The sequence below is a fragment of the Ochotona princeps genome, chromosome 14 (assembly GCF_030435755.1).
Source record: "Ochotona princeps isolate mOchPri1 chromosome 14, mOchPri1.hap1, whole genome shotgun sequence".
Taxonomy (NCBI): domain Eukaryota; kingdom Metazoa; phylum Chordata; class Mammalia; order Lagomorpha; family Ochotonidae; genus Ochotona; species Ochotona princeps.
In genome coordinates this window covers 6,543,356-6,554,347 of record NC_080845.1, presented here as the reverse complement: position 1 = coordinate 6,554,347, position 10,992 = coordinate 6,543,356, and the positions used below count along the sequence as shown (strand labels likewise).

The 10,992-nt window shown below is 45.4% G+C and overlaps 1 protein-coding gene across 2 annotated transcripts in view; it reads left to right on the top strand.

Annotated features, from left to right (window-relative positions):
- The first annotated feature begins 669 nt into the window (after positions 1–669).
- Positions 670–10,992, top strand: part of PBX3 (PBX homeobox 3) — a 206,169-nt gene continuing 195,846 nt past the window's right edge. The window contains exons 1-2 of one of the 2 annotated variants that reach the window (XM_058672609.1): positions 670–1,039; positions 1,952–2,025. In XM_058672609.1, coding sequence (XP_058528592.1) covers positions 840–1,039; positions 1,952–2,025 — 274 coding nt within the window. In that variant the 5' untranslated portion in view covers positions 670–839. The remainder of the gene's footprint in view (positions 1,040–1,951; positions 2,026–10,992) is intronic. The other variant, XM_058672610.1, reaches the window with a different exon arrangement.

Genomic DNA, 10,992 nt, shown 5'->3' with positions numbered 1-10,992 from the left:
CCCCGCGCGCCCGCCCCTCCCCCCGGGCGCCGGGGCCCGCAGTGAGTGAGTGGCACTGGCAGCCTGTCAATCCCTCAGCCGAGCGGCCTCGGAGCCCGGTCCGCGGCGGCTTGCTGGCTGGGTGCGCGGCTCCGGCGGTGGCGGCGGCGACTTCTCTCGCCCCATCAATCTGCTGTCCGCCTGCCGCGCGGCCCGCCGGGGCCCTCCACCGGGCTCCGCGCCCCGCGCCGCGCCGGCCCGCCCGCTCCCAAACTTTCCGCCCCTCTCACTCCCTCGCGGCCCGCCCGCCCGCCGGCCGCCTCCTTCGCCGCCGCCGCCGCTCCCTCCCCCGGGGCCGCCGGGGGCTCGGATCCCGCCCGGCCGAGGCGGTGGCGGTGGCGGCGGCGGCCGCCGACGGAGCGGGAGCGCGCGGCCTCGGCGCCGGGCGTCCCGGCAACTCGGCCGGTGCCGAGGAGCAAGTTGCGCGGGGCCGCCCGGCGGGACGCGCGGCGGTGAGGAGGAGGCGGCGCGGCGGCGGCCGCGTGAGGGCAGCGGGCTCCGCAGCCTCCGCCTCCGCCTCCGCCACCGCCGCCGAGCCCGGCGCTTCCGCCCGCCGCTCGGCTTGCTGAGCCTCGGCCGCGGCGGAGGCGGCGGCGGCGGAAGCCGGGGCCGGGCGCCGGTCCGCACCGCCTCGGCCGCGGGCCCCGCCGGCCGGGCCGCCCCCTCCCCGCGCGGGCGGGCAGCGCGCGGCCGCTCCCCCTCCCCCTCCCGCCTTTCTTCTCCTCCCTCGCCGCCGCCGCCGCCGCCTCAGCTTTCGCCTCAGCCGCCGCCGCCGCCCGCTCCCGCCCGCGCGTGGCGGGATGGACGATCAATCCAGGATGCTGCAGACTCTGGCCGGGGTGAACCTGGCCGGCCACTCGGTGCAGGGGGGCATGGCCCTGCCGCCTCCCCCGCACGGCCACGAAGGGGCGGACGGCGACGGCAGGAAGCAGGACATCGGCGACATCCTCCACCAGATCATGACCATCACCGACCAGAGCTTGGACGAGGCGCAAGCAAAGTTGGTGTCGTCTCATTAAGCATCTTTTGTGTGTGTGTGTGTGTGTGTGTGTGTGTGTGTGTGTTTGTGTGCCCGCGCGGGAGCCGAGTTGGGGCCCGGGGTCGCGCCCGGGGCAGGGGGCCTGAGCCTCCGCTCGGGAACTTTCTCTGAAAACCGGCCTGCGTCGGGGGGCCTCGTGGCGGGGGGCGGCAGTGGACGGCGGTGGTGAGGGCACCTGCCCGCGCCCCGCGACCCCGGCGGAGTCGGCAAAGTTGCTGGCGGGGCCGAGGGCGGAATCGGCGGGTTTCGTGCCGCCCCTCTGAGCGCGCTCGCCCTGCCCGGCCCCCTCCGGGTTTGAAGCTCGGGTCTGGACCCCAGCACGCTCGGGCCGGGCCGGGCCAGGGTCGAGGACCGCGCTCCGGGCAAGTGCAACTTTTCTCGCGGCCGCCGGCTTCCCCACCGGGGTGCGGGGGGCGAGGGGCGGTGCCCTCGCCGGGGTCCGGTGCGGACGGCCAAGTTCTCGGGGAGGGAGGAGGGCTGCCCTGCAAAGTTTGCCGAGCTGTCAGGCGCCCGCTGGCCGCAGGCGGCCGGCCGCACGCGCAGCGGCCATCGCGGGAGCCCCTCGTGGCCCCGCGGCCGCCCCCGGGTCGTGGCCGCCGGCCGTGGCCCGCAGCGGGGCTCCCCGCGCGGGTCGGCGCCTGCGGGGGCGAGGCTGCTGCGGGCCGGGCGGCGGGGGTCGCGCTGCGTCCCGGCCGGAGCTCTCGGCGCCCGAGCCTGGCCGGCTGTCGCGAACTAGTGAACTTGAGTTTTTGTTGACTTGCCTTCCGAAATCCGCGGGCCGTGGGTTAAAATCTTGGGTCTAACTTCAAGGAAGGCGCCATATTATTCCATAGGTGATGCTAATACCTTTGTGCTTTGCGATTTGTTTTGTAGGAAACATGCTCTGAACTGTCACAGAATGAAACCCGCGCTCTTCAGCGTCCTGTGTGAGATCAAAGAGAAAACAGGTAAGTCGCCGCGCCCCGCAGTGGGCCTGGAGACCCCCGAGGTGGGGTCGCAGATACTCCTTCGACTCTCCAGTTGAGAGCGGCTGCTTTTGGGCACCGCCATCTTTGATCATTCTCTCCTTCCCACCTCCTGATCTTGAGGGAAAAAAAAAAAAAACCCACAAAAAACCCCTGCCATAAATCTGGAGTCGATTTCTCAATTCCACTCCCGGCTCAGAATGAAGTGGAGGTGCAGACCGAGCCGGGTCGCCTTCCCCGGGCCCGGAGGGGTCCCCGAGCCAGCGAGCGCCAGCTGCCCTCTGTTCTCTCTCCTCTGGCCTGGTTTGTGTGTCAGTTTTGAAAAAGGAGCAGCGGGAGGTTGGATGCCTCGGACCGAGTGTCCCGGAGTCCCCCGGAGAAGCAGCGCCTGAACTTTGTTTGCCTTAGCTTTAAGCTCCGCGGTGGGCAGTACAGCAGAGCGGCTGCCTCGCTGTTTGGGGTGGGAAGACTACTTTTTCAGAATCGAGGAGGGTTCAGGATGTGTGGAGACACCCACAATGTCTATCAGCCATTGATTACTCCTTGCGTGAAATTTTGCATCTTGCAGCCCTTGTGTGAGCAGTTGCTGCATGTGTGAAGTAGAAGGCCCACAGATGGCCGCTTCAACAATTTTGAAGTGTTCCAGGCAGGGGTTAGGAGAGGAGACGGGCCTTGCCCACGTGCTGGCGTGAAAACCACAAGGACACAGTGGACAAATCTGTCTCAGTTTCAGCATAACTTTCTTGGTAGACTTTCTTGATTTAAAATATTTTTTGTCTTAGGGTGATAAGGCTCAAACCAAAGTAGATTTTTAATTTAGATGTTTAGTTTGTATCTGGCATTATCTTCTCTGTATATGAGAAACAAGTGGATTATACAAGCTTTATGGTTGATATATATTTTGGGGTGTGTGTGTTGGATATATTGTATTTTAAAGTTGTGCTTTTTTTAAGTTGAAGAAGAAAAAAGTTAAGAGCCCAGAGTATAGGTTAAATATGATCGTATTTAAATTGAGCATTCAAAGAATTGTAAAGTGCATATAATTGTTAGGCTCATAAGCACTTTTCCCCCTTTTAAGCAGATTTTTCTCTCTGTAATACCATTCTGATCCTAAAGGTAATCAAGAAAGGATGATAGGTTATTACTGTCTATTAAATATATATGCTAAACCATAATTAACAGCAAATATGAGGGATGATTTTCCTGCTTTTCATTTGCATACAATGTATGGTTTCTTAATACTGAGTGATTTTTTTTTCTAATTTATTTGAAAACCCCAGGCATTTTGACATTACGAACTTGGATTGTGTGTTGATTTTTTTTACCTCTTTACAAAGTGTTGTGATTTAAGACAGTAGATAATTTTTAGCTGAGTGTAACAAAATTCTGAAGATTCTCAATTTAGAAATCTAAAACTCTGAAATCCTCAGTAAAGGATGTTGTTTAGTGCCCTAAGGTTTTGTCCCCCCCTCTATGAGACCTCCACCTTAGTTTCTGCTGACAGCTGAATGCTGGGGTATTGACTGTGCTATGAATATGAAGATGGATAGAACTTTGCTTGGGCACTCGATTACTAGGGGGCAGGATTAATTCTCTTCCTTTCTCACCCCTCATCCCCTGAGCTGTATTGCCCCTTCTCCACACCTATCCCCCCTTTTAAAGTTTTGGCTCAGCCAGCTCAAGAACCAAACCCAGCAAATTGCTTTTCATGTTTAGACATTTAGCAGCAGGCAGAATTCAATTAGGAAGCCCAAGTCCTTTAGTTGCGAATTTGCCGAAGTTAGAGGCACCAGGCTGGAGGGAAAGTCTAGTCCAGCCTGTGTTGGAGGTGAGTTACCAGAAAGAAAGGCTCTTCAGAGTGCCAGGTTAACTGGCAGAGAGAGCTTCGTAGGGCTACTGGTATTTAAGAAACAGACAAAAGAAATTTCTGTTTCGAAAATTGTTTCTGGGACTTTCAGTGATAACTTGTCAGTGAGAACCCCCTTTTGTGCTGTGGCCGGCAGATCCAAGTTTCGCGTTATCGCTTTTGTAAAGAGCCCGCGGCCGACAAAGAGTGAGGCCGGCTGTCTGCGCTGAGGCGTCTTCCGGCAGCCTCTCTAAGCTGGAGAGGGCTGGGATTTAAGTAGTGAATGATTGATGGGGGTGAAGCTTTCTCCCCTGCTTCCCCTCTTCCTACCCAAGGCTCCATCTCACCCCACGAAAGCAGTGTGTGAAGGAGACAGGGAGGCTGTATTCAGAGTCCTCAGTTAGAAATAAAACAGCTGTGTAGACATTAGTGTTCCCAAAGCAAAGGAAGTGGACAGCGAATTCCAGGCCCCCTCCCCCGCCATGCCCACAGTCAGCCTTCGGAAACATCAGCAACTTATGAGATAGGGATTGTGGAATAGAGGTGGATTGTAGAATGTTTTTTTTCTGTAAAGGTTTTATTTAATTTGTTAATATTGAATCCATAGACGCATTCTTCATAATCTAGAGAAAGTTTACCTAGTCATTTGTAAATAGAAAGGAAAACACAATGTGATGACTTCATTCTGCATAAAGGAGGTGGGGTGAGTTGTGAAGTGGTGGGGTGGGGGACCTGTCTCTGGACTGGGTAATGCCATTTCACTTGTGCCCTCCTTCTAACATAGGGCACAAATCACTTTAAAAAATTCCGTGTATTTGTGAAGGTCTGCCTGTTGGTTTTGAGATTTCTCATCAGGCAGTGCTGACTGTGAGTGTGAGGCACAGGAGGGATTGAGTTGGGAAAACATCTTTTTCCCCCTACCAAATGTGGGAAGATGTTTCCTCTTCTGACAGATAAATGGGTAATCTACTTCAATTATATTCTTTTCTTGTTCTTCAGAGGTAAGGAAAATATGCTGTTTACTGTAAGACATTTTATTTGTCCTGGAAAATGTATTCTTTTGTAGAATTTAGATGTCTCTTGTTGAATGGTGATATTTATACAGTTTGAAAGCGATTGCAAAGTTATAGGCTTTAGAATCAAGATACTTGTTCATTTTAAACTCAGCAACCAACCAGTGAAATAATCATAAAATGTGAAAGTTTTTCCTAATTTTTTCAGTTATATTTAGCAGTCCATCTCTTACTGAATATCCTGCAGCCAGGAGATCTGCTTATTTCTTTTGATGTATTTCTTCCTTTTTGAGACACTTCATCTTGATTGAAGTGTTTTCCTTTGTGAAATACTCCAATCCCACTCATCTGTTTTCTTTCCAAGGCCCTTACTTGTGAGTTTAAATGAAGGATATGGTTCTATTCTAAAAAAAAAAAATTTGTAGGAAACTCTAAAATTTTACTATGTAATTGGAATCATAGCATTGTGGAAAAAAATATTGTGTAGCTAAAAAGAAAACTCAGAGCAGTCTTCTTTTTAAATGATAGGTGAAAATATTCCATGTTGATAGCTGCCAACCAAACTCTGATTTATTGCCACCACAAACCCTAAATAGCATTCATTTACTAGTAATGTCTAATGGCATACATGATGGTTTGCCAGATTTGTAGCCTTTGTGAGGCTTATAAGCAGGACTGACTTGGGAAGATCATAAAACTTAATGAACTTCTCTACTGCAGGAGGTGTCCGCAGGGGAAGAGAAAGGCCTGCCTGGCTGCTTGGGCTGGTTGAAGGAATTTTTATGTTTAAGGATAAGAAGAAAATGACTATTAATGTTGCTTTCCTTCTAAGGGAAGCCTTCCTAGAAAGAATCATAGGAATTGTAGATACCACAGTGAGATCCAGACTAGGTGCATGGAGTATATAATGGGAGGTTAGCCTTTGATCTTCATTGCTGTGTGACCAGGGACACAGAGGGACAGGGCAGTGTGCTGGCTCAACACTTCTCTGTTTCACTCTGACCCTGCAGACACATAGACTCACTTGGTTTTCCGGTCTGTTTTCTATCTTGAAAGCTTCTATATCTAAATTTATTATGTTTTTCTTTTGTGTGGTGCTGTGGAATTCTTTTAATTCTCAATGTATAAAAATCAAGTGAATTTTTAATCAAGTGAAAATGTCAGAAGAAAGTTGAAAATTGTTATAAGTGATTTCACATGTATTTGCATATTTAAGTTACTTTTGTGTTATTTTCAGTGTAATACCTTTATTTGCTCCGTACATGATTTCAGTGAGCTTATTTTCTATCTTTTAAAACTTTCTGGTTTTGGACAACTTTGAACATAGAAACTTGACGAAATAAGAGGTTCCAGCAACTCATTGCTTATCCTCAGCAGTTAGCAACAATTGGCCAATCTTGTTTTCACCTGTAACTCCTACCTTGCCCCAATTTTTTTGAAGCAAAATTCCATTGGACCCTTAACGTCTTAAATTTCATATCACTTTGTGAATAGACATTATGGTCTGTTTACATTGGTAATACTAAGCCGTTGCATGGGAAGAAATTCCAAAGCCAAGGGATGTCATAAATTATATTGCTGTATCAATATTTTTTCCTTAGAGTAACTAATTTAAGAATATTTTATCAATATTTTAATTTTTAAAAATTTGTAAAGCTGATTGGAGCTTTTGCAAGGAAATTTGAGGGAGAATGTAAAAGAGTTTTATTGCTTCTAATTTTACCCCCCTCCCATTCTTAGAAAATATAATACATGCAATATATTTGTAAAGCACCTGGAAAAAGACTTTCACTGCTAAGCTGGTTTAGACCTTAATGTCTAGGGTATCATTTAGATGTTATTATCTTAAAATGTGGGATTATTTTCCAACTCTGTTCTTGTTTTTTCTCTACGCAATAAAAATATATTGAACGCTCTTGTCAATACTAACTTGATCTGTGCAGGAAATTCTTTTGTGCCTCAGTTTTTCATGAAGTTCATTTCATTACAGATTTGTGTAGCTTTGGTGTTTTATTTGGAAGTTTACTATGTTGTATTACTAATTTACATAACTTTATTCCAGATGAGAAGTATATTCATACATTGGCAAGGGAAGGCCCCAATTTAATCCGAAGAGCTCACTGGTTTTATCAGCTCTCATAAGATATACCTGCGTGCCTCTTTCAGCCTATGATGCTTTTTCTTTTTGTCCATTTTGCGTGTACTCTTAGATTTATACATTTTGGAAGTGGCTGTTTCCAAGGCAGGTTTAAATTGACATCTTCCTGGGCTCACTTTGACACTTTTGGTGTGGTGTCCCGTGTCGCCATAGTACATGACGTGGATTTCATGAATTGAAGCTGCATTCAGTGAACCACACCCTAAGTGAGTCATAACTTTATTTTATACTTGGAGTTATCCAGAGAAATACGTAACACATCAGCCTAACACACCAAATTAAATAAAGATTTGGATTATTTTCTTTTGATTCATGTATGTGTGAAACATCTGTAGATATTCATCATTTCGATGTTGACACTGAGAATGTTGTATTTGTTTTCTCAGCAGGCTTGTTTTGTAGTCTTTATCAGGGTGCTCTGGGTGATTTAGTGGTTACTGACTCACAAAGCTTGCATACCCTCATCCCCCAGCCCCTGCTGACCTTTACAAACATCTCTTCCACTTTTGGAGGCCATTTGAGTCTGTAAGTATGACAGAGTAAATATAGTTACATCACTGCTTGATGCCTGGCTATTGTAGATTTTTTTCCCCACTTAAGAGAGTTCTAAAAGTTAAACAAATTGCTATCGCAACTAGTGTTAGTATTATATTTAGCAAGTAAGTGAATGAGTAATGCTTGAATGAACCCCTGAAAAACTATGCCATCTTTTATGCCTTTAGACACAAAACATATTAGAAAATAAATTTCATTAATCTTCAACACTTGATTCTAATTATTGTGGCTGAAAGCAGAATTAGAGCTAGAATATCTTCTTTATTTTTTTCATGGACATTCCTTGAATATAATATGTTTGTTGTTTATACTGGTAACTAGTTGGCTTTGATGCTGATTTTCAGTGTCTGTAGCAAAGAGATTGGTGTGAACTCTAGTGTGTTGAATTGGCATGGCCTGTTTTTTGGACCGCCTCATAATAGCTGATTTGTGCTAAGAGAAGTAATTTAAAGTAATTATAGATAAAAAATAATTGTTGAAAGTTTTATATTTCTTGATGTTCTTTCCATTTTAAGTGCTTTAAAAATGTTAAGCTGTTTTGAGCAGTAACCCTTTACTAATTAGGAATTCGTATATAATGTAATCCTCTTAATGCTGATGATTCCTCACAATGTTTAAACCATTTTTTGGGAGACTCAACATATGTTATGGTAAAATTATTTTTGTTCTGTTTTATGGTTTAGCATCAGTTTCCCAAAGCAAATTTTTCAGACATCAGAGTCCAGCAGGTGGCTTTTTACATTAAAAAATTCATAAATTTTAGAATCCCATAAAATTTTATTTCAAATTCAAAGTAACTAATTGAGAATGTCAATATTTCCACTGTCTCTATATTAACATTTATAATAGAACAAATGGCTGCATATAGAAATTATCTGCAGCATAAGCTAAATTAAGATTCTAAACAGGCATTACAGATGCTGGTAACTTTGGCAATTATCATTTTGTTTGGTGAACAGTAGTAAAACAGTGTGCGGTAAACGTGTTTAGAGAGAGAGGATAAATAAATTGAACAGTTTTGCAATGCAAAGTGGTTTGTGGTGTTTTTGAGGATTTCTTGGCTCTCTCTTAACTGCTATTGTGAGCCTGGAGCAGATTTCCCCATTGCTAATGCCCTAGAAGTATTAATTCACTTTGATATGCTAATTAGAGGGCATTATGCAAGAAATGAGATTAAGTGGCAGCATGAAGCCATTTGCCTGTCAGTAAATTGAGAGCTTTAGCATCAGGAGGAGCTTTGTTTTTTTTTTTTTTTTTTTAAGTTTCTCTTGGTTTTGCATATAAATAAAATTGATTGAAAGGTCTAGAGAAGTTTCTAGAACATTGGTTAATTCTTTTTTCTCATTATTGTTGAAACATGTTATGGAATGTTTCTGAATATTAATTGACATAGTTGGAGACAATGAATGTGAAGTTTTCATTGCACTGTGTATCTGGAAATACACTATGAATTTTATGTCATGTAGTCTTTTTTTTTGTCTCAAAGTTTCAGCAACATGGCTGAAACTCTTTGCTGCCTCTTTTCAGAAGTGTAAACTTGTATGTGTGGACTTACACACCAGTGTCATCACTAAAGCAAGCCTCACAGAGGTATTTTCTTCCTAGAGAATGAAGGAGAAAGTTATTGAACTGGGCTTCAGGAAACTGTGTTAAATGAGCGTTAAGGTTGTGACTTGAATCCATAGAAGCTGGAACAGTTATAATTAGTGGTTAAAGCCTGTTGTTGTGTTGTTTAATTTTTATATTTAGAGTTCTAAACTTGATTCTGATTTTGCTGACTTGTGTTTTGAGCCAAGCCTAAAAAGGTTATAAACATGCCACGTTTATATAAAGTTTTGACTTATAGAACACTGTAAAAGCGGTTTGTGATTTTCTGTGTGTTGTGAGGCAGTAAATGAATGAACACCAGGATGGCTGTGGGAGAAGTGAACAGATTAGCTGGGTTTGTGAAAAGAGTCAAGGTTCCTGTCACAGGAGCTGCACCAAAAACTGTGGGTAGAGACAGGTTTGAACAGCAGTGCCCTGACTAACGTGGGAGATGGTTTGGGTGAGGAATCCCACACTGCAGCTTCGTTCCTGCGGCTGAATTCCACCACTGTAGCTGTGACTCTAGACCCAGTAAACCATATGGATTATTTAGTCACCACAGCTGCCATGCGTGTACACCAGCGAGGCTGGCACTCCTTGGTGTGTGTGCGTGCTGCCTGGTAATGTTAGTGGGAGTTCGGAATGGGCACACACACAGGAGGTGAGAACCCCTCCTGGGGCCAAAGTCCCCGTTCTGTTTGTCTGTGAGGAAGACCTAGGGTACCTGCACTGAGCTGCTTTCCTGCATGAAAGGCTTGTTTCCTGAAACTCCTCCTTCCCTTCTCTGACTCCCTGAACGAGTTCCATCAGCAGATCCTCTTCAGCCTCTGATTATGTGAAAAATTTCATTTAAAATTTAAAAGACAAAGTTATTTTTGATTGAAATGGGAACAAAAGGCTTTTGAAATTGTGTATTATTATTTACATAAAAGGTTTCTAGGGGCTTTCCAGTGTCAAAAGCCTTGCAAGTAAGAATTTATAGGGGAGTTGTTGGCAAGGACCTAGGCAATACTTGAGTGGCATTTAATGAGGATGGTCACTACATGAAAGAACGCATGTGCGAGGGGCAGGCAGGCTTCTGTGTGCACACACTCACCAGCCCGGTGTCCTGCAGGGAGGAACTGACTTGGGTAGTCTCATAAGTTTCATTGTCTTTTCTCTCCCACCTTCAAAAACACACACACACCTACAACCACAGATGAAGGTAGTTGGAATTCATAGTCAGATATATCATTTTCAACTTGGAATAGGAACGAGAACAGGAAATTGATTTTATATTTATTATGAAAGCAAGAACGCTGCCACCAACTGACAGCCATCCATGTTTTAGTTTTGTGATAATTGTTAACAGACATTTCTCTGTGCTTGGTCCCGATTATTTATAATGTTGTTTGAGAGTGCTGATCCACTAAAAGGTATGTGTTTAATGAATATCTTTAATTAAGCCAAGTAATATTGAAATATTTTATTTTTCTTTTATATTAGATCTTGGTTCTAGGATTAAGTGTCAGTATGGGTAAGAGCAAGTTAGAATGGATTTTGCAATGATTGCTCTGGCATCATGGATGTATTTATTACCATTTTGAACAAATTATACTAACATGAAAAGTTGCATTTGAAATGATTGTGTGCTAGATAAGGCGATACATTACAGGAATGGTAGGGTTTATGGAGCTTTATGTAGAGCTTTTCTGTCACTACAATCCAGCGATGCCAGTGGTAATAACATACAGTGAAGATATTTTTAGGCTTTCACTTGTTATTCAAATAAGTGAGAACCCTCCAGTTTT